The 23,256-nt window shown below is 35.0% G+C and overlaps 1 protein-coding gene across 1 annotated transcript; it reads right to left on the bottom strand.

Moving 5' to 3' along the window:
* Nucleotides 1–7,261: 7,261 nt before the first annotated feature.
* On the bottom strand, nucleotides 7,262–9,466 carry LOC143635758 (uncharacterized). The gene is made up of 2 exons (XM_077103511.1): nucleotides 9,009–9,466; nucleotides 7,262–7,945 (listed from the first exon to the last, which is right to left on the bottom strand). The coding sequence occupies exons 1-2, from the start codon at nucleotides 9,261–9,263 to the stop codon at nucleotides 7,262–7,264; spliced, it is 939 nt and encodes a 312-aa protein (XP_076959626.1). The 5' UTR covers nucleotides 9,264–9,466.
* Nucleotides 9,467–23,256: the final 13,790 nt, after the last annotated feature.

The following is a 23,256-nucleotide window of genomic DNA, read 5'->3' as shown; positions in this document are numbered from 1 at the left end:
ATACCAATAATTATTTGTATCCAGGTAAGTGAAAAACACATTTTCACTAAAATTTCCAACATTATTCACTTTGAAGGTTAATCTACCTAATTATTGAAGGAGTACAGGCATTCATTTGACTGTTTATTAAACAAGGTGAACATCAACGAGAAATATATAACAAGTGTTAGCTTAATTGTTGTTTGGCCCAAGAAAATGGTCAGCCAAGAAACAAATGTGTTTGCTAAATAGTTTATTTACTTAACAATAATCAAGTTAGGGTTATTAGGTTTTTGTTAGCTAAGTTTGAGTTAGCATTATAAATAGATGATCTTGAGTTATGATATAATTAAGAGAGACACAAGTTATGTGTAAGAGTCTAAGAGAGGTATTTTTTAGCCATATTTCCTATAAGTGACAACATTTGAGTTATCCAATCTTAATTTGTTTTAATGTGTTTTGTGTGCATTTTTGTTTTGAGTTTATAAACTTGTTCTTGAATTGATATAAGAGCGCTTAAGCACAATACGCCCGTTTCACATTTTTGTGTGTGTTTTTGTGTTTATCGATCAACAAGAAGAAGGCCGAAGAAACGATCAACGCTTTGATAAAATTTTTTGGTGTTTAAATCGATCAAGCCATGATAGAAATATTTTGGTGCTTAATGATCATAGTTGTGATAGATCGAAGATTTTCACTGATTTTGTTGCAAAGCAGTTTCCATGGAGAGACGGAAATTGAGTAGGTTTTTTTTATAAGTCAAAAATCGCAAACAAAGTTGTGATCGCTATTAGGTATGATGAAGGTAATCATCGCCTTGTTTGTTGTGTATAATTATCGATCAAGGTATGATCGGAAAATCGAGTTTGACAAGTCAAGTTCAATTTAAAGTTCATTTTTTTTTTAAAAGTTAGGTTTGCCCAGTTTATATGTTGAGTATCGCCAATAAATCTGGAACCGCGAAAGATAGTACTACCATGCATACCTTAACAATGCTCCAATGTCTGATGTTGCCAATCAATTACACGATTTGGGCGATGCGGATCCAGACTATTTTTAACGTGTATAGCGGGTGGGATGCCATTGAACCGGGAACGGGGATGGGTAAGACGGAGGATAGTATGGTGATTGCACTCTTGTTAGAGCATGTTTGAGATTGAGTTTGAAAAATGTTTATTGGCTTTTTCAAAAAGCCATGATTTCGGACTTTTTGGAAAACTGCTTTTTAATCCTTTCAAAAAACTAAAATAAGAAAGATTTTTGTGATTGCCAAACACATTTTAATTTATTGGCTTTTTGAAAACTCCAATAAGCCAATAAGCATTTTTCAAACTCAATCCCAAACATGCTCTTACAATCGATAGCCAAAACGCAGATTTTGCAAGTTGGCAATCTTGGTTCTGCTAAGGAAATGTGGGAAGCCATTAAGACTCGACATCTAGGCATCGAACGCGTATTGAAGCATGGCTTCAAATCCTAATATCGGAGTTCGATGCTTTGAATGATGAATTTGAGGTTAGTTGATGACTTCGCCAACAAGAATTCTGGAATCTCTTCTAAGGCGGTATTGCTAGGGTCTACCATTGAAGAAACACGGTTATGAAGAAGTATATCAACTGTTTACCAAAAAGGTTTATTCATATGGTTAATCCAATCGTAAGATCAAAGAAAGGAAAAATTGGTGTTCTCTGATAAAGTCAAGCGGTTGTCACATAAGATTGGACTTTACAAATTAAAGACGTGAATTAGTTAATTGTGAAAACATTATCATAATTAATTGTGGATGATATTTTCACATGGCATCACTTTAGACCTTCACATAGAATGCCATGTAGTTTTCTATTTTATCATCTTTTTTTCTAAACACAATATATGACTATCACTTTAGACCTTCACATAGAATGTCATGTGAGCAGTTTTCGATTTTATCATCTCTTCTTCTAAACACAATATAGGATTTTAAGGCTTTGTAAAATTTAGAAAAATAAATTATTGTGTGATACAAGTCTTGAAACTAAAATCTCATGTTTCAAACTAAAGATGCTTACCAGCTCCACTCAAGTGGTAATTGTTTTGGATTTCTTAACTTATAAATGATATATTATTAATTCACTTATAAGTAATACTAGTAAATCATTAAATATTTAAGTCAATATCCAATATTGTATTCAAAGAGGTTTTAGAGATTTATGAATTGTAAAATTTTGTTTATCATTATTTATATATTATGAACCCATAAGGTATGTTATCATGCATATTATTATATTTAACTTTTTTTTTTTGTTTTTAACTACTCGTGTATCACACGGGCTCTATCCTAGTAAGGACTAATATATTTAAAGGTGAAAGAGTTACAAAACTAGTAAATTATCCATGATCTATTAGTTTAGTGGTATGGTGTTCATTCTATAATGTGGCATTTATGCCTTTTAAAAAAAATTAATACTCCATTTATGTGCTGAGTTTTCTTCTAAAGTTACAATGTAATTTATAAATTGGCTGGCAGACTGTTTGGTCGTTTAAAAAAAAGACACTTGGCTGGCAGACTATTAGACAGTAAATTGTGTATAATATAATATCCATTGTGGACCTGTTGCGTGGGTCCAGCTTTTGGGTCAGGCCCAGTTGTTGTGAAGTAGAAGTTGAGGCTAATAAGTAATAAGATACACAATACACATGGATCTGGATCTGTTACAAATCACACCACATAAAATCCTGTGTTGACTTCTGATTGTGTTTCCTATTCTATTGGCTGTGGTGTTTAGTGTACGATCCTCAATAGAGATGTCAAAGTCATATCTTCTTTACTACATATGGGGTTTTATATCCTTTTTTATACAGTATAAATAAATAGATATAATTAGAAAAGGTGTTAAAACTTCTCTCTTTTCCAAAATCATAACTACTCACCTAAAAATGTGACTTGAATTTATTATTATTTCATAACAAATCATAATCAACATCAACATGCGTTTTTAAAAAAAGGTCTTTAAAATTGTCGCTTTCAATTGCAACTTTAAGTCATGACACTTTCAAGAAAGTTCGAGTTATATTCATAATAAACAAGGCGTCTCTGAGAATCGCTAAAAGTGTTTGGACAAAATACGAAAAAAAAAAATTTGAGTCTTACGTAAAAATGTTTTTTATTGGGTTTAAACATTAAACAACTAAAATTTTAAATGGGCTTATTGGTTATGAATTGAGTTTTATAAATTTATTTTTTTTTCTATAAATATGGACTTAAATGAACTGGGGTGATTGGGTTATATATATATATATATATATATATATATATGATTTTTTTTAAATCCGGGCCTACTGGGTGATGGGTCGGGGCGGTCACCTCTCCGCCCCTCAAAGCCGACAGTGATAAGGAAGAGTCGTCGTAGGTTCATCCAGGTGGTTAGGAGGTTTTGCCATAAGGCTTTCCTTTTGGGGGTTTCAGGTTCGAATCCAAATATCATTGAAAGTGGAGAACACTACTGTTCTAGGATTGAACCAGGGTAAGAAGAGTATTGTTATAACAATTTTGGAAATACACCGCTACCATCAAGCTTGTGGTGTTAAAAAAAACCTTAAGGAAGATTTAATCATAACTTAAAGAGAAGATCAAACACTACTCCTCGTTACTCGGGATTTATTATTATTATTATTATTATTATTATTATTATTATTATTATTATTATTATTATAAACAGCATATAAACCACATATTATCTTTTTAATTACTTTTACCTGAACCAAAAGAACAAGATTTAATGCAACACTTACTGATTTCTTATAGAACTGTTAGCATCATAATAAACCACATATATTCTGTCTAGGATTACTTATTAGAACTGTTAATCTGTTTATTATTATTATTTTATTTTTAAAATTTTATCTAAGAAAATTATTATTAAAGAAACACTCAAAAGCAATATTAGCATCATAATTTAATCAAGAGTTGAATATAATTCTTGTATGAATTGTTGTATCCGAAGACATGTAGCCACGTGGGACACAGAGCCTTAAAAGTTAAAACCATGTGCCTTAAAAGTTAAAACCATGTTAATGGACTTGAGCTGGTTTGATGATCCTTGTAAAGGAGAAAGGACTTTAAGTCATCAGCTGAGCCCAACTTTAGAAACTAGGCCCAACATTATAATCTTTCTATTGCTATTCAAAAAAAACATATAATCTTCTTAACTGCCGGTTAACCGGATTTTAAGCAATCGATTTTTAACCTAACCAGTTTTGATTAAACTGTTTTTGAAAGGAGATATCACTGACCAGTGAACCGATTAGTTTAATAACCGTACTGGTTTACCTATACCGGTTAAAACCAGTTTTAATAAAAAAAAAATTTTAAATTGGCTACTAAAATATAAAATAAACTCACTTCATTAAATTAAAGGAGAAATTAAACGACAAACATAACTAAAAGAAAATAGAAAAAAGTTAGTACAGTTTGTTTTGATGATATATACGCATCGAATCGTCGTCTTCGACTAGTTTTAATTGCGGCTTCCAGAAGGTTAGTCGATGATTATGCTTCATATTTAGCTTTTACTACGTTGCAATGTCTTGCAACATTAGCTTTCGATGTGGCTTTGAGGAACACCTTACAACTCTTATAGCAAGCCATTTCAGTGTTATTTGACATCAGGCATAAGCCAAACTTCGATAAAATTGCAAGGCTTCTCTTTGTTTGTAGTACCAACATGACGTTTTCTTCTTTTGTCATTTGAGTCTTGAGATTGAGATTTAAGGGAATTGAACGGCTTTGCATTTTTAATAGCTAGAGAAGTGGTGCAATCAAATTAACACACAAATAAGCAATGCATATTTATACTAACTTAGGTAGCTGAAATGGTAATAACCGGCTTCCAATAGCTAGAAACGACTATATAGCCATTAGAAAGCAGTCAAAACTTTAATGCTAGCATTAATAGACGGTTAACTGGTTATTAACATGTTAAAAAACGGGTTCGGTTAACCGGGTTGTAAAGCCCGGAACCCAGGTTGTCACAAAAGCTGGGTTTACATATGTACATAACTCTTAAACTTGAATATATTACTCTTTACATTTTACATTACAGCGGAAGAGTTTAAATTGTCCAAACATCACAAGCTCAAGGACTTGTGTATACATAAACATAACTAAGGGTCTCAAGGATGCCAGTCTTCTCCGGATGGCTCCTACTCTAAACCAGACTTCATTCGAGCGTTAACAGCCAACACTAACATGATTACAAAAGTCAATTTACGCTAAGTGAGTCCTAGCTATAATAACTGACATATAACACAAAAATGTTATCCTGAGGTACGTAACACATCACGTCACAATAAAACCCGTACTACTTTACTTGCGTGTACTACAAGAGTACCTGTTGTACACTATCAAACTCGTACTACAAGATTACCTAACACATAGTATAACAACTATACGATACACGTAAAACCAGTACGTATATGGTAGACTAGTCTACTTACACATGTTCTCTATACCTGATCCATCAACTGTATATTTACAAAAATTACTGAATGTATATAATAGACTTGTCTATGTATACTACTACTCACCCACACTACTCTGTCCTCAAAAGGACGTATGAGTCATCCCTGTCAAAAGAACCAGTTGGCCGTATCGATCCAATCCATGCCTCCGACCGATAATATGAACCACAACCGACAATCCTTAAAAAAATCCACGCCTCCGGCCAACAACCCTAACAGATCCACGGTTCCGCTAGATGCAAACTCTAGGGTTTCGGCCGAAGAGGGGGGCTGTCATGGTGGTTTGTGGGTATGGCACAATTATAAGAACTTAAAGATATAAGATCTTGAAGTTTATGAGAGAGAGCAAATATTAGATAGAGAGAATGAAGATTGTAATTTAAGAGATAGAAAGAGAGACATAGTTATATTATGATATGCAAAGATGTGATTGTAATTTAAGAGATAGAAAGAGAGACATAGTTATATTATGATATGCAAAGATGTGATTGTAATTTAAGAGGGAGAAGGAGATACATAGTCCGGCGGCCCATCCGCGACCAGGGAGATTCTAATGGTAGTTTTTAGAGAGAAGATTTAGGTGGTGTGGTTGTGGACGAGGCTTTTGGAGTTGACTTTAGACTTGAGTATTTAGATTACATATGTGAAACAGGGAGCATTTTATATGTTCAATAGTGTTTAATTACGTATATTTAATAGTGTGTATATTTGCAAAAGTGTGGTATTATATTCAATAATGTGGTACATTAGTGTGTATTACATATATGCAATAGTGTGTATTCGATATGTGCAATTAATATGTGTATTCGATATGTACAATAGTCTTATATTACATATATATAACAGTGTGTATCAAATATGTGCAATAATGTTATATTCTATTCAAGACAACACTCTTGTATATATGCAACACACACTATTGCACATATGCATTACACCAACGACGTTTTTTTTAACAATATGAACATATAAGAATAATGAAAGAAAATAAAACTACAAAATATTTAAAAAAGAAGTTGAAGTAATTTTTTAAGAGTATTTAAGTTTCTCGTTAAGATAAGTTTCCTCTTAGTTCCACCCCGATACATACACATGCATGCATACATAGACACGTATACATACTAATTCATTGGGGAAAAAGGACAAAATTGGTTTATGAAGACTATATAGCCGTTTAAAAATCATCAAAAAGAAAACATTGCCAACATTAATAACCGGTTATCAACCTTAAAAAAAATGTTGTCGGTTAACTCGTTCTTGCTTGAGAATCTCTAACCAGTCCCTAATCTATAGCTAATATCGTTTACAAACAGGTTCTTATTATGCCGGTCACAAAGCAGTTTTAGTTTCGAGTCCGTTTCAGTTTTGTTAAGTGGTTAGCATTTACATCTCTACCTACATGTCCGGTTAATTGTCTCAAACCAACTATGATAAATTCATGTATTTCGACCAAAGCATGCACCATCATGAACAAATTCATTTTTCATTCAAAAACATTTTTCTTTCAAATAACACGCATGCAAAGCTCGACAAGAAAAAAAGAAAGGAAAAATGATACAGATTTACAAGTTAATTGCCTTTCTTTTACCTAAAAGAAAATTCACCATTAGTGTTATTTACTTCTCATGCTTTTTAAATGAAAAGCAGTCATGAATTCGATTTCGAATTCTTTTCAGACCATTTCCAAAGCGATTTTCATCTTCATATCCGTACCAGATATGAAAGAGAGAAGAATGAGAAGGACGTGACATGTGACATGTGAAAAAACGTTAAAACAATCCTTCTATACGGGCGTGTCGATGGTCCGACTTTTATTAAAATAATGGCAAACCACACAATTATCGGAAATTAATCTTGCAATAACGCTTTCTTCTTCAATCATTAAACTTCTACTTTGTTTATTCCACAAATGAACCCCATAACTTGACTCCTTTAACTGTGCCACCTTAGTTTCCACCCATCTCAGCTTACCTACGTCTACGGGCCGCATAAATAGCCCGCCAATCCGGTTCCAACCCACTGGATAAAACGCTCGTGGCGGTAAAACACTGAAGTTTGACTCAGTTTTTCTTCCTCTACGTTCCACTACTCTTGAAACAAGATAAGGTCCATTAAAACCCCATCGGTTTCCATTGAAAGTCAACGATAACGGATGGTTTTTGTCGAATATCAAAACTGCGTTGTTTAATCTCGTCCAGTTCCCGAATAGGTTCGCGCTTTGAGCTCCGATCGAGTTACGTAAACCGCTAAAATTGTTTAACGGGATGAAATCTGTATCGAGATACACGCCTCCGTATTTGTAAAGCACAACGAGCCGGATCAAGTTCGATAAGTTTTGCGATAACGGGATTTCACCGGGATCAGTGATCCCGGTCTTGATATTCTTAAACCATGTTTTTGCGGGAGTATTTTCAAACAGGAAGTTGAGGTCGGGTTCAATAGCTTGAACCCGAAACCCTATGAAGAGGTAGGTCCCAGCAGAGCCCAGTTGGACCCGCAAGACTCACCTCAAAGAGGGACGTCTGCGCAGTTGAACCCGCAAGACTCACATTCAACAGGGACGTCTGCGCAAAGGCTAAACTCGCAAGACTCACCTTGAAGAGACGTCTGCGCAGAAACCAACTGGATCCGCAGGACCCACCATGCTCAGAGACGTGACGTCCTTACACGCAGTACGCAAGCTGTTCCTGCAGGAAAAGCCTCCCAATGGTCGACGTACTCCGCCTGTTCCCGCAGCAACGGATACTAGCCATCAGGGAAGGCTACCCGCGCAGCAAGGCTACACGCACAAGGCACTTAACTCTTAAATAATTCAGTAATGTCACCTGAAGAAGGAGTGAGCAAGCCGGGAACACTCCCGCACAAAGCCGGGAACACTCCCGCACAAATGAGCCAGTCCGTACGATACTGGAGGATCTTTTGTACTGTACCTGACGAGGTATGGACAAAAGATCTGACCAAAGATACGACAGCTCACTGACAACAGTATGACGAGCAGCACGCTCTTGTACTGTATGTCACTATCAGCCGCTGCCTACTCACCAACCTGTCGGAGGACGTGCATAGCCTGCAGTTGGTGGAACAGGAATAGTACACAGCCGGCCTGGTCACTATCAGCCGCTGCCTACCCACCAACCACCAGCATGGCACGTGCGTAGCCCACAGTTGGCAGAACAGGAATACTATTCAGCCGGCTATACCTGCTTGGAAACCTACCTTCGGCTATAAATACTCCAACACCTTGGAATGTTATGAACACATTACATTACCTTATCACATCTTATCTTTTCTAGCAATCTCTTAATATACACTTATATTCAAGAGCAATCTAGTCTGATTCTCACGCCGGAGGGTGGTCACAAGGAGGTACCCCCCCCCCTTCTAAGTGACGAGCTCACGGTGTCTGTTTTGCAGGTCACCAGAAGAACCATCTTTGCCGGACATAACCCCTCGTGGGAAACATCTATTTAACCCCCAGATTATCCGTAATCTGCCCGGGGTCAATTAGTGTTTCTTCACCCTAGTTTGATCATGGGTTTCAGTAATTGAAACCCGTGATCAGATTCCTGGTAGCTGTTTGATAGTATCAGCAAACAGCTATCAGGATTTGATTTGAAGAGAGCTTCTACTGCAAGAAGCTCTCGTTCTCCAAAAGGTTTAATAGAGGACGAAATCCATGTCATGAAAAATCGAGTTTTACATTCTTTGAGAAACTCATTCGCCAGGGTTTCGAATTCTGGATTTGATTTCAAAATATCGAATTTGGGAAGCTTGTTTTTGAGCATTTGATTGGTATGTGGCTCTTGAATGATGAGTTGTTTAACGATTAATATCGGTTTGTGAATCGATGAAGGTGATTTCAAGTGATTTATGATGAATTTGTGATTGGTGAAAACAGTTGAGTTGAAGTTGAATGTAATGAAAGTGTTTGTGTTGAAGGTGTGGGTTAAGATGATTGCTATGAAGCATACGGTGGTGAATATACGGAATATGGTATGGCGGTTGCGGTTGCTCTCCGTTGGTCAGTCGGATTAGTGGAGAGAATGTTTATCATCATTGATTGGATTGTGAGGAATTAATTCATGATCGAGTGTTGAAGCTTTTATTTTGGAGGGAATAATTATTATTATTATGATTATTATTGTAATTATTAATTAATCAAACAACAAAAATTGACTTTTGAAGAGTCAATATTCTTTGTGGAAATTTGTGAGTTTAAGCCAATGAGGAAGAGTGAGTCGTCAAAGTAGACGTGCAAATGTGATTTAAGGTTTGGTGTGGGTCCCTCGCTTAAGTATATCTACACACATATATTCTGGAATCCTAAATTAAATATGTAAATATCATTATTCATAAAAACCCCCCAAAATAGCCGATCTATAAAATGAAATTCCAAACTTTTTCCCTCTAAATTCAAATTTCCAGTTTTGTTCTATTGTTATCTTGTCGTCGACGACGTGTTAGGGAATACCCAGGGACGGATATAAGGCTTTAGGAGGGTGGGCTCAGGCCCACCGTCCAGCCCATATTTGTAGTGTAGCTAATGGCCTATTTTTCTTGACTTGATCTATGTGCCCACCGTCAAAAATCTAAACCCAAGTCCAAACAAGTTAAAACCTAATGTAGTTTGCCTTTAATATTTTACATGAGGTTCTCGAGAATATACACAACCTTCAACTTAGAGTGCATTTTCTGTCATATCCTTAAATAATTCACTCAAATTTGTTTCTTTCCTTTTCGTTTTTTCTTCTTTTTTTTTTTAGAATTTGGAAGTTATAGCTTAAACAAACCAACAACAACGATTTGCTAATAAAATTGATATGGCGATATAACTACATAGCTGAGGTTATGAATAACAAACTTACCAAGTATAATGACAATTTCCATTAATTTTGTGTAGGTTCTTTTCTTCATTTAGTGAATCGGTGATTTGATCATTTACTAGTGAATCGGTGATTTGATCATTATTTTGTTGGTTAACCTATAAATAACCGAATCTGTAGTGTGATTTGTGCCCCCCCCCCCCGGTACAAAACTTTTCTGGATCCGCCTCTAGGAGGAAAAACTTCTAGATATTTACTTCTGGTATCAGAGCTTTGTGCTCAGCTTTTTAAAAATTAATGTCAGAGCCTTGTGCTCAGCTATAATTAAACACTAAGCCTTAAGCTCAGTTAAAATGGAAAATAAAAATTTTCTAATTGAAGATGATTCTGAAGAATCATACAAACAAAATACTGAAGTTATCAACTTTAGTGAAAATGAAAGAGGTTTTCAGTCAGATTACATGGTTAATTTTGACCAATTAACAAAAATAAGCAAGCTTAAGTTCAAGCTTGATAATAGACAGGTTTTTAATCAACCTAATAGTTTGCAAAGTCTAGTTTCAAAGGCTTTATCAAGAAAAAATAAAATCCTTTACTGCTTTAATACTGAAGAATTTTCAGTAGACATAAAGGATACATCGGGAAAAGTATTTTTGCCACTCTTAACTAAAGAAGAAATAGCAAAAAGACTTTTGACTATTAAACCCGAATTAAGAAAATCAATGAACATGGTCTTTTGACTATAAAACCCGAATTAAGAAAATCAATGAACATGGTGCATATAGGAGCGGTAAAAATCTTACTAAAAGCACAGTTCAGAGATGGAATTAATTTTCCTATAAAAATGGCTGTTGTTGATAATAGAATCATTAACAGACAAGACCCTAATCATTAAAGGGTCTTGTCTGTTAATGATTCTATTATCAACAACAGACAAGAAACTATAGGAACATGGTCTTTTGAGACAGATATACCTTAGATATACCTTAGATCTCCATAACAGTTATGAGACAGATATACCTTAGATCTCCATTGTCACTGAACCTTTGTGATGAGTGATCAATCCAATCATTATCTTCCTATGGCCTCCTGCCTTGACGGAAATAAAAATGACTCCAGGACTCCAGATTTCATAACAAAAATCAGAGATGTTGATAAAAAGGAATATTTTATTTCATAACTGTTTTTCCCGGAGGAAAAACTTCTAGATATTTACATCATTTTCCTCTAAAGGGGAGCTTACTCACACATAGCTAAGATTACAAGGAAATTAAATTTTTAAAAATTATGTTACAGGAAAATAAACCAAACTGATATAACTTTATGTTACAGGAAAACTTTTCTGGATCCGCCTCTAGGAATACCGACGACGTTTTACTAAACGAATCGTCGACCCTACGTTAGCATCGGAAACGCATCTTCAACCCTACGTTAGCACCAGAAATGCATCTTCAACCCTATGTTTGGTCAACAAGTCGTCAGCCATGAGATCCGGTAAGCCGGCGCCGGCGATGTGAACACGGGTGTTAGGTATACTAGCCCGGCGTTGACGTCGTGAACAAGAACACGTATAACAAATTGTTTGCGATAAAATGGCCGCAAAAACACATCGTCGATGACCTATTCCGACCACGTGTCTTTCTCTGGTTTGTTTAGTAACACGTCGTCGGTATTTACTAACACGTCGTCGGCGATAAGATAACTATAGGACAAAACTGGAAACTTGAATTTGAAGGGATAAAGTTAAAATCTCATTTTGTAGATGGGCTATTTTGGGGATTTTCTCCCCAAAATTAAATTTCGTCCTTTAAATATAGAATATTGCAAGTTTGGTAATTAATCTTATGGCCTGTTTGGTTGGAGGATTTCAAAGGATTTCAATGGAATTAGAATTCAAATTCCATTGTTTGGTCTGTTTGGTTGGGTATGTAAAGGAATTGGAATTGGAATTGGAATTAGTTTCCATCCAAATTCATCATTTAATGGAATTTAGATTCCTTCCATATATCAAAGGATTTTAAGGTATTTCAAAGGAATGTTCACAATTTACTCAAATAACCCTAGCAAGTAGTAACCAAAGTCACCTGCATAGTCACCAACTACCACCACCATTTTTTCCGGCCACTAACATTTTATTCCGGCACCACCATTTTTTCCGGCCAACACCAACGAAATTCCGGCGAGATCTGAATCATGTTTTTCCGACCCGGAAACAACGGCTAATTAGTGCGTTTTCCGGCCAGATATAAACGTACGTTTTCCGGTAAGATCTAAACTCGCATTTTCCGGCCATGTTTAAGTCAATGCAACCCTTTTTTTCAACAGTTTTGATTGCTAGCTGTGGTCGGAGATGGTGGTTGACAGTGCTGACCGACGGTGGTCAGTAACAAAGGAGCAGTGGTGGTGGTGACGATTGTGACCGGCGGTGGTGGCTAGCAGCTTCAAAGAAAAAGGAAGAAGTCTGATAATTTTACAAATGGGTAGGGTTAGTTATATTTGATAATTTGGAAGGGTAATTTTGTCTTTTTAGGTGTTTTTCGATTCCAATTCCTTTTAACAAATGTATAACCAAACAAGATATGGATTTGTAATGGAATTCATAAATTCCAATTCAAATTCCATTTCCCATACAAATTCCAATTCCAATTCCAATAAAGTTCACGAACCAAACGCACCATTAGTTATTGCGGTAGGAGTGTCATCTCCCTTCGATCCGTATTTCACCTTTTGTTTTCTTCACATCATTTTGCGTCAGTGCATTTTTCAATTGTGAATATATCCATCTTTCATTCAATCCAATTTTCACCTATTTTTATAATATCTACCTATATAATAAAAAAGAATGGGTTTTTCACCAAATCTTTTTAAATTGTCGCATGGCATTTTGTAATTTTTTCTTAAATTTTATATGTTTCAATAATAATTTTTGAACGCGGGTCTTCTAAATTAACCCGACTTTAACCATTTTCTTATAATCGGATGCTTTATAACTCCCACTGTGAAACACAAATCATTGTTCCTTCAGGCTTAACCCTAGAATTCTAACACCAACAATCGGTCGATTTCGTTAATTCAAATATTAACTACAACTCATCAATCTTCTACCAGGATAATCATCTTCTGTTTAGGTAATCTTCAATCCTAATTCGATGCCAATCGGAATTTATATGTAATCCTCAACCCTAGGCATTAGCAATATCCTATCATCATCATAAACCCTAACTTCTATCTTCTTCAATGATTAGGGTATTAATCCGAATTCATATGTTATGGTTAATCGTGTTGATCGAATCACAGGTTCGATCATACAAAAAGTGCAATAGCAATCATCATCTTCAAGTTTAAAGGTATTAGCAATATCCTATTCGACTATACAGATTCAGTTTACATATTCGATTATACCTTTTTTTTACATAACCATTTATACTCAATTCCGATTTTTTTTTTTTGAACAATCAAGATACTAAGATTTGGTTTTATTGTTGATCACTTGATCCATCAGGGTGAATATTCAAAAAGACTAATGCAATGAGAATTCCTTTAGCTAGATTAATTCATGGAATAATGCTCCTTTAGATTGTTTTTAAAAGTTTCAAGGGTTTTGGATGATCTTATTGGTATGACAATTCGTTTAATTTGTATTCCTGTAATTGAAATTTGGTTTTTGATTTTCAGGGATAGACGAATGGTGACTGGATTGGCTGCAGCCACAGTGCTTTGAGCTCGGAAGCTTCACAACATCCTTAGGTTTGCATTTAGTTTTAGTTGCCTTTTAGTCCACGATTTAGCGAGTTGTCTTTAAGCTTCACAACATCTTAAACTTTTAAATTTCCACTTCGCTTAAAGCATTCTATTATCTTTAATTTTTTATATATTGAATGTTCATATGGCTTAGAGTTTTGAATGCATTGTATGCAATGATTGATCAAGTGCGGTCGTGCGGTATCTCCTCACTACTAACTAGCAGGTATCCTTTTTCTTTTTGCTAGAAATAAAGCAAGCATGTTTTCCTTAATTTGTTGTTATATTAAGGATTCAAAATCACCGAATGGATTTAACATACTCACATGCCTCAAGTTTGTGTTTAGATTTTGCAAAAATAAAATAAAATAAAATAATATCTGGATACATACAAAGGTGATTGTTATGTGTATAGATGAATGTGTGTACCACTGGTGTCTTCAGTTAGATCTATGACAAAGACTCCCAACGGTGTGAGTCTTCCTAATTTCAGCACTATATTTTTAGTTTCAAATTTCAATCCTCAAGTCTTTGACTTTTTTGATGTGTTCTTGATCAAAACATGTATTTTATTTATTTATTTATTTACTTATTTTTGGTCAAAATGTCTTTCATAGTTGCAATTTTTTAGTATAATCGTCTATATGCTTCTCGGAAAAGTTGCTGCTGTACATGGCCTAGGTACAGACCGAACAACATTTAAAGCATAACGCATAAAAATAAAAATCAACTGGAGATTTTGGCTTTAAAATATCTTTTGACTTCAAAACTTCATACTATAATAAGATTTTGGCTTTAAACTTCAAAAAAATCATATTATTAATTGCATATCAGGGGTCTATTTCCATTATTAAGATTAATGAGTATTATATGCTTACAGTTGTGTTTTTTTTTTTTTGTTGTAAGTTATAAGTACTAACGAATGTTATTTTATTTGATTTCACCAAATTTTGTTGTTGATCTTTTGTAATTATACTCACTTTGCCTGGCATATGTTAGCCCTCTCAAACATAGTTTTTTACTTAAAATGTTATAAAAATATATTTTATCAATCTAAATTCAATATTTCTTTTCTCAGTTAAGGTTTTTTATTTTTACTCTTTTTTTATCTCTGAATCTAATTGTTAAGCTACTTATAATTGTTAATGTGCAAGATTTATGTAACGTAAGTGTTTAGTTATGCATAATTGTATATTATTTGAGTGAGTTAGTATTTATACATGTGAAAACTGTATGATTTTTTCATGCTAATTGGTACTTAGTTTGTTTTATGTTATATGTTTTGGTCAATTTTTTGGTGCTAAAGTTTTGGGCTATGTATCACTTCTTTATAGCATGCCATTTTAGTTAATTCTCATTAACTATAAATTATTTCTATATATCTTTTTCATGTTAAATATGTTACATTACTTGGCACTCAAGTTGCACAATATAGGTTGGTTCTATCTCCAATGTAAACGGTAATTGGAAGCTTACATCAAATTTTGTTGAAGTTGCCAAAACCCTGGAATGCGAGAATGAGTTGGAATTCCAAAAGAAATAGAGTTGTCAAAGTCCTGATTTTTTATAATTATAATTTATATATTGTTGTATGATTACTTTTGGTAACGATTCTATAATAAAATTAGGTTATTTCTTAGTCTAGAAGTTGTACTTTTCTTTATTCCAACAAAAACTATTCATATTATTTTTTATATTTTTTACCAACCCCGTGTATAACACGGGTTCTAACCTAGTTTAATAATATAACAAAATTGGTCATTGGTTAACAAGGTGTGAATGTGTTTGGGAGAATAGAGAAGCATACCCGGTCTTTCATCAGGCCAAAAGTAGACAGGTGGTGTTCTCGTCGAGGTCATGTCCACCTTAAGGACGCTCTGCCTGCCCTTAGCTACAAGAAGCATACTTTACGTTTAGGGTTTGTGAAAATTTTATCATTTCCGTTAATTGACGTTAAGATTTATGTTATAGCTGTAAGAACATTGACTTAACATTTGCATCAACTCAACAGTCCAAGACAACATCATTACAATATTTTTAATCTAGTCATTGAATCAATCGGTTCTAATGCTAAGAACTTTGACGTAAATTTTAAATTCCTTTGTGATTTTATTTTCTATATTGAGAGTAGCGAGAATCCATATAATAAGAAAGATGGCAGGGCGATAATGGTAAACGCTAAACAGAGAGAGTTGGCCAATGTGAGGTTCTGAGATGGTAGAGGAAGGCGTATATTTTGTGACGTGTGTTTGGGTGATAAGGTGTTCATATGTCTAATCAATTGCATGGTTTGAACATATAATTCGAGAGGGCCGAAACTTGAACGTTTAAAAAGGTGGGGGTGGGGCAAAATTTGAACATATAAAGTATCAATTATCATATAATATTTTTTTCATAAACATAAAATTATTTATAATAAATTAGTCATTATAAGTTTAAATAAGTTATACCATGATGATGCGTATTAATTTAATTTATTTAATAACATATGCACAAATTATACATGGTATATAAAAACCATTGCAGAACATGAGAAGCATCAAGTGCAAGTCAATATATTCCTTTGAAAAATGAATTAGAACGAATTACAGGACATTATCATACCCCTATATATAAATAACTAGATTTTATCCTTCGTATTACGGGGGCTGTTTTACGTTATTCGTTTTTAATATTTATATATGTATATTTGGATTTTAATTTTGTTTGTTGTAAGAAAGTTAATAATTAATATACTTGAGGTTTGATGATGAAATGGTTTCACAAATAAATGAAATGTTATAACCCGTTTAAAAGCTATCTGGATTTGGTGACCTATGACCCGCTTATATTTTTTTACTATAAAATTGTTTATTAGTTATAAATAATATCTTTTTCTTTTTAAATTGGATATTAAATTTTAGTACATCCCTATTTTATAGGATTTTCATATCAAATAATTGGTAAGATTAATTTTTAATTTAATGAGATGTTATAACCTGTTTAAGAGCTATCTGGTTTTGGTAAGACCATACCCATGAATTTGGGTTAAATCAATGAGAGACCTCCATTTAAAAATTAAGCAATCTGATGGCTTCCATAAAAAGAGGGAGCGATCACATCGCGACACATAGGATTTTAGGGTTTTCGTTTATATATATTATAGATATTGTAAACTGAAATATCAAATAGATGTTTTCTAATCTCGTGCCAACCACATGCGAGGGATATGCTCAAATGAGTCCCCATTAAATAAGGGTTATTGGTTTCACTTATCGGCCAATAACACTCTCAACTAACGATTTGTCTTCTATCACTCAATTTCTTCTGTCACTTTTAAACCTAGGAGACCCTAACTCTGTTAGTTTTTTGCTGACGGGGTATGTTTTTACTTATGTGGCATTTCTGACATGACATATATTATTTAAAAAGAAAAATAAATAACTAAATAAATAAAATAAGCCCCACCAATAAACAATCAACTTCATCTAGTCACCACCCACCACCACCACCCACCCCATCTCTATCCCTTGCATATCCTTATTCGAATTAGAGGTTATTGTTACACAAAAATGGTGGAATTAGAGGTTATTATTACTGCATATTTTGATAGAAGCTTTGAGCTCTAACAGATTAGGATATTGAAGGAAGATTTCGCAAGAGGTGGAACAAAACAAATGGATCTCAGCTTGCCGGAACTCTAACAGCCGATAGATGATATCATCTAGTAAGGTAGGGTTCATCTCCTGAGCCATCGACAGGATCCCTAGATATCACCGTTCTATAGTTTTTTGGTACTTGTTTTGTTTCTTGCAATGAACAATCCAAAAAAAGTTGTGAAAGATTATTATTATTATTATTATTATTATTGAAAACTAAATAGTTGATATCTCACAAAAATTACTATTTATGGGATAAACCAATAAGGTTTGAACATGTATCTAAGGTAGTTACGTGAGTATTTGCATGTTTATGAAATGGTCCATGCAGTTAGAAGCTTATTTCCATGACTTTATTATTTTTATTATTTTATTATTTTATGTTTATAATTAATTTTTAAATTAGATGTCTCGGCATAGTAATATTCGATTCATTTTTCAAATTTACTTCTACCTACGTTTCTAAGTAGCACACTGAAGAAACACTAACCGGACCCCGGGCAGATTACGAGTAACCTGGGGGTTAGAAGTGTTTCCCACGAGGGGTTAGACCCTGAGAAGATGGTTCTTCTGATAACCTGCAAAACAGACACCGTGAGCTTGTCACTGAGAAGGGGGGGGGGTTCCTCCTTGTGACCACCCTCCGGCGTGAGAATCAGACTAGATTGCTCTTTAAATATAAATGTATATTAAGAGATTGCTAGAGCAGATATCAGGTATAATATGATAATACAAGATAAGATATGATGATAATATGATGAGATCAGATGATCATACCATTTGGGGTATTTATAGCCGAAGGTAGGTTTCCAAGGAGGTGTGGCCGGCTGCAACAGTGTTCCTGTTCCACCAACAGTAGCCTACGCACGTGCCCTGCTGGTAGTTGGTGGGTAGGTAGCGGCTGATAGCGACCAGGCCTGCTGTATACTATTCCTTTTCCACCAACTGCCGGCTACGCACGTGGTATGACAAGAGTTGGTGAGTAGGCAGCGGCTAATAGTGACATACAGTGTAGGAGCATGCTGCTCGCCATACTGTTGTCCATAAGCTGTCGTATCTATAGTCAGATCTTTTTCCCATACCTCGTCAGGTACAGTACAGAAGATCTTCCCGTATCGTACGGACTGGCTTATTTGGGCGGGAGTATTCCCCCTCCCGCCCTTGTGCGGGATTGTTCCCGGCTTCGCTCATTCCTTCAGGTGACACTAATTGATTGAGAGCTAAGTGCCTTGTGCGTGTAGCCTTGCTGCGCGGGTGGCCTTCCCTAATGGCTTGTATCCGAGGCTGCGGGGACAGGCGGAGTCCTTCACCATTGGGAGGCATTTCCTGCGGGAACAGCTTGCGTACTGCGCGTAAGGACGTCACGTCTCTGAGCATGGTTGGTCCTGCGGATCCAGTTGGTTTCTGCGCAGACGTCCCTCTTCAAGGTGAGTCTTGCGGGTCCAACTGGGCTCTGCTGGGACCTACCTCTTCAAATTTACTTCTACCTACGTTTCTAAGTAGCACACGAACAAACTTTATTAACTCAATGTTTCATTAATGCCCTAATCGTGACGTGCAAGTTTACATATATAAATGCTTGCTCCCAGCACAATGTGTGTGAATGTTTACTAGAAAAAACTTTATATTTTATTAACGTCCCAATTGTGACGTGCCAATTTACGTGTATCAACACACCCGTCGCATCGCACGGGATCATTTACTAATTATTATTATTATTTGGTGATAGTGGTGGGATTAGAGTTTAGCTTTTTATGAAAAAGATGATGAAGTGGAGCATGGACTCACAACCTTCTAAAAATATGCGACATGGCAAGCCACATCAGTAAAAGCATGTCACGCCATCCAAAAAACTAACGGAGTTAGTGACCTTTAGGTTTAGAAATGACTGGAGAAAACAAGTTACTAAGTAGAGAGTGATGTGAGACATTAATTGGAAATGCTATCGCTCAATAAATGAAAGTTAGTAGTATTAAAAACCAAAAACTCATTAAATAATCGGATAGTAAAATAATTTTCCGGTTTGTGATCATATAAAGTGCACAAAGGAGAGAACACTCAGGTAGTGTTTGGTATGCACGAATGATAGGGGGAATGAAATGATTCATTGCGTGGGAATGAAAAAAGTGGTATTTGGTTGCTCAATGGAATGGAATAATCCATTACACATGGAATCCCATTCCATCAAAACCATTCATTCCCCCCCTCCCCCTTTCTTTTTTTTTTCATTCCATTCCTCCCTCACTCTACTTTCTCAACACCACCACCAAACAACAACAACCACCACCACTAACATCGCCACCACCAAGACCTGACCGCCACCACCACCTTACCACTAGCGCAACCACCGCCGGCGCCGCCACCATCCTCGCCGTAACCACTGCAAACATTGTCACTGCCGCCGCCTGACCATCACCGCCACCACCACTGTCGCTGCCTGACCACCACCACCGTCGCCATCACTACCAATGCTACCACTGCTTGACCACCGCCACCACCACCGTCACCACTGCCACCACCATTTTCATCGCTGGAGCTAACATCATCACCGTCGCCATTGTAGTTTTTTTTTTAGTAAAAAAAATTATTTTGAGACATGAGTGTTTTTATTATTTCTATTTTATTCATATACTTTTTTTTTATACCAAACAACATAAAGTAATAATTAATTTTATTCCTATAGGTTAACCAAACAAAACAAAAAAATGGTAATGATCCATTTCATTCCCTTGTCATTTCCATTCCTTCTCCCATTTCATTCCCCCTTCATTTCATTATCTCCAACCAAACATACCAATTTACTCTAGATTAGCATAAATTTATTCTTTAATCTTTTTAGCGTAAACCTAACTTACCACAAACCAAAATTCATGCGTCCGGTCTAAACCCGTTTCATGTTTTATACCTCAAATATCACCGCAACAATTTTATATCAACAAAATAATGTTTCTAAATAATAATAATAATTCATTTACGTGGAACTTAAATTATGTTTATTCTAGTTATTTGAATTGTTTTTCCTTGTTTGAAGAATACTTGTGGTTTGATTGATTTAAATAAGTTGTTTGTGTTGTAATTATCTATCTTTTATCATTCACATTTAATTCATCATCATCATCATCATCATCATCATCAGTTTGGTAATTTGAAGAGAGAGGGGGGAGGGTTTCTATGGCACTGGATGAATCATTGAACCGGAAATAGAAAGGGTTGCATTTTTCTAAAAATTGAATTTTAATAAACTAGTTAGTGGCCCACGTTTTGCAGCGGGTTCGTAAGAGTTAAATCTAGCCCAACCTCTAACCCGATTTGCCTTAAACACTGATTATATTTAGGTACTATTATTATTTAAATAACAATTGTTATTATTATTAAATACGCATTATTAACTTAATGTAGTGCATTATATATGAATTTTTAAATATGCATTATTAGTTGTTACAAAAGACAATTTTACCGCTTGAAAAGGTTCCTATTTTTTATTTTTTGAACGGCCAACGAATCCTCCAAATAGATTATTGGATAAATTCATCACATCATGATACACCCATCTTTTGATCCAGGAAAAACCCTCACCCGAAGGCATGACATGGCGGTGATATAAAACCTGTTCAGTTCAAAGATCCAATTAGTAAAAGACATCTACTCGCCTAGTCTCCAATCATCATCTAGTGCCACCAAAACTAAAAGATGAGGGCATGAATCGAACCTAAGTCACATGGAACACCAAGTCTCCCCCTTACCACTCACCATCAACTCATTGGCAAAAAAAAAAAAAAATTAAAAAGAGAAAGGTTCTTATTAGCTAAAAAAAATGCATCAATTGTTATACTATATGTTGTAAAACTCTTAAAGTTAAAAAGTATTTACCATTGTCAAATGTTTTATAATATGGTATACGGTATAGATAGATATATAGATAACGAGTTTGAATCCCCCCCCCCCCCCCCCGGCGTCGGTGTTATGAGGGGGGTTTATTTAAGTTTTTGTTTTTAATCTTTTTGCTATTTTATATATTGTAATGATTTATTTTATTTTTAACGTGGTTTTGTTTGGATTTAATACATATATATTGTTACGTTCATTATATTCTTTTAGCGTTTGGACGTACTCTTTCAATTGAGATGTGTAGGTTTTTAGAATTTTAACGAGCGCACATAAACGAGCACGAACATATTGGTTTTTTTAAATGAACAAACGTGAACACAAATATTTGTCTTATGAAAAATAAAAGACGGTTTATATAGGTGACGATGGTGGTTAATGCATGAGAGTGGTTGACGATGGTGGATGGTAATCGGAAGTTAACCAGTGATGCAGAGGATAGACCGACGACAAAGAATATGTAGAGGAGAGAAATTAAATCAAGATTTGATGATAAAATGATTTCACAAATAAATGAGATGTTAACCTGTTTAAGGGCTATCTGACTTTGGTGAGACCTATGACCCGCGAAAATTATTGTATGATGATTAAAGGCTTATTTAACAAATAAATAAGATGTTATAACCCGTTTAAGGGCTATCCGGGTTTGGTGAGACTCATGACCTGCGAAAATTATTGTTTGATTATGAAAAGGTTTCACAAATAATGAGATGTTGTAACCCATTTAAGGGTTATTCGGGTTCGGTGAGACCCATGCCAGCGATTTCGGATCAAATGCATAAGAAACCTCAAATCAAAAATCAAACAATCTGGTAACTAGAAAGGAAGTGGAGGGCGACATTGGGGCGATTTTCGCCAAAATCGCCCCCACTACACATGGCCTAAGAGTTAAATAACTAAAGTTCTTATAATATATGATACAATAAGTTTAAACATAATGTTGGCTTTTAAACTACCTTCCTCCACGATATACAAATGGCAACAACTTTTTCATATGTTTATATTTTATTTATTTATTTATTTAAAATACAACATAAAAACACACATTTATTTTATATAATTTAAGTATTGTCTTGCTATAGTTTTTTTAACTAAAAAAAATTAACATGTTACACTATTAACGGTGTATACATTATTAACGGTGTATATGTTTCCCGCCAAGTCAAGCATACCCTTCTCTCGTATGCTTAGAACAAAAGTTCAAACAGACTGTTTTAGGTTAATTTTACCCCTCTAGTTTTATAGCGTATACTTAATATGCTATGTACTTCAAATCAAAATAAGGATGAACAAATGGTACCGGGCATCGATATCGAAACAAGTATTTTGGCACCGGTATCGATACCAAGTTTTTAAGAAAATGAAGATCAGGAATTCAGTATCGATGTTGGTACCAGTATTTAATGAATTCTTGTAATGATACTGGTACCAAAGCGAGCATTTTCGATAGCGATGCCAAATTTAAAAAAAAAATCGAGATCGATGCTGGTATGGTTCCGAGCTCGTTCCTACCTTACAATGCATATTAAAGATTTCGTAAAAGGTATGTGTTTTTAACATTAATGAATAAGTTTGGATTAAAAAAAAACCATGACCTATTTCAGCAATGATACGGCAGGCATTGCATACAAGTGTATATAAGTATATACACACCCTAGCCGGAAAAAAAATAGTCTCCAATTGCCATTTTA

This window comes from Bidens hawaiensis, unplaced genomic scaffold (genome assembly GCF_021521415.1).
Source record: "Bidens hawaiensis isolate Kalapana, Puna unplaced genomic scaffold, B.hawaiensis_p1.1 tig00007678_1, whole genome shotgun sequence".
Taxonomy (NCBI): Eukaryota; Viridiplantae; Streptophyta; class Magnoliopsida; order Asterales; family Asteraceae; genus Bidens; species Bidens hawaiensis.
The sequence above is the reverse complement of the archived record's forward strand: the minus strand, read 5'-3'. Positions and strand labels throughout refer to the sequence as shown.

Coding starts and splice junctions, on each gene's coding strand:
- LOC143635758 (XM_077103511.1), bottom strand. CDS start 9,263: ATGCTCAAAAACAAGCTTCCCAAATTCGATATTTTGAAATCAAATCCA. Junction 7,946..9,008: donor TTCAATTACTGAAACCCATG/ATCAAACTAGGG, acceptor GCTGGGACCTAC/CTCTTCATAGGGTTTCGGGT.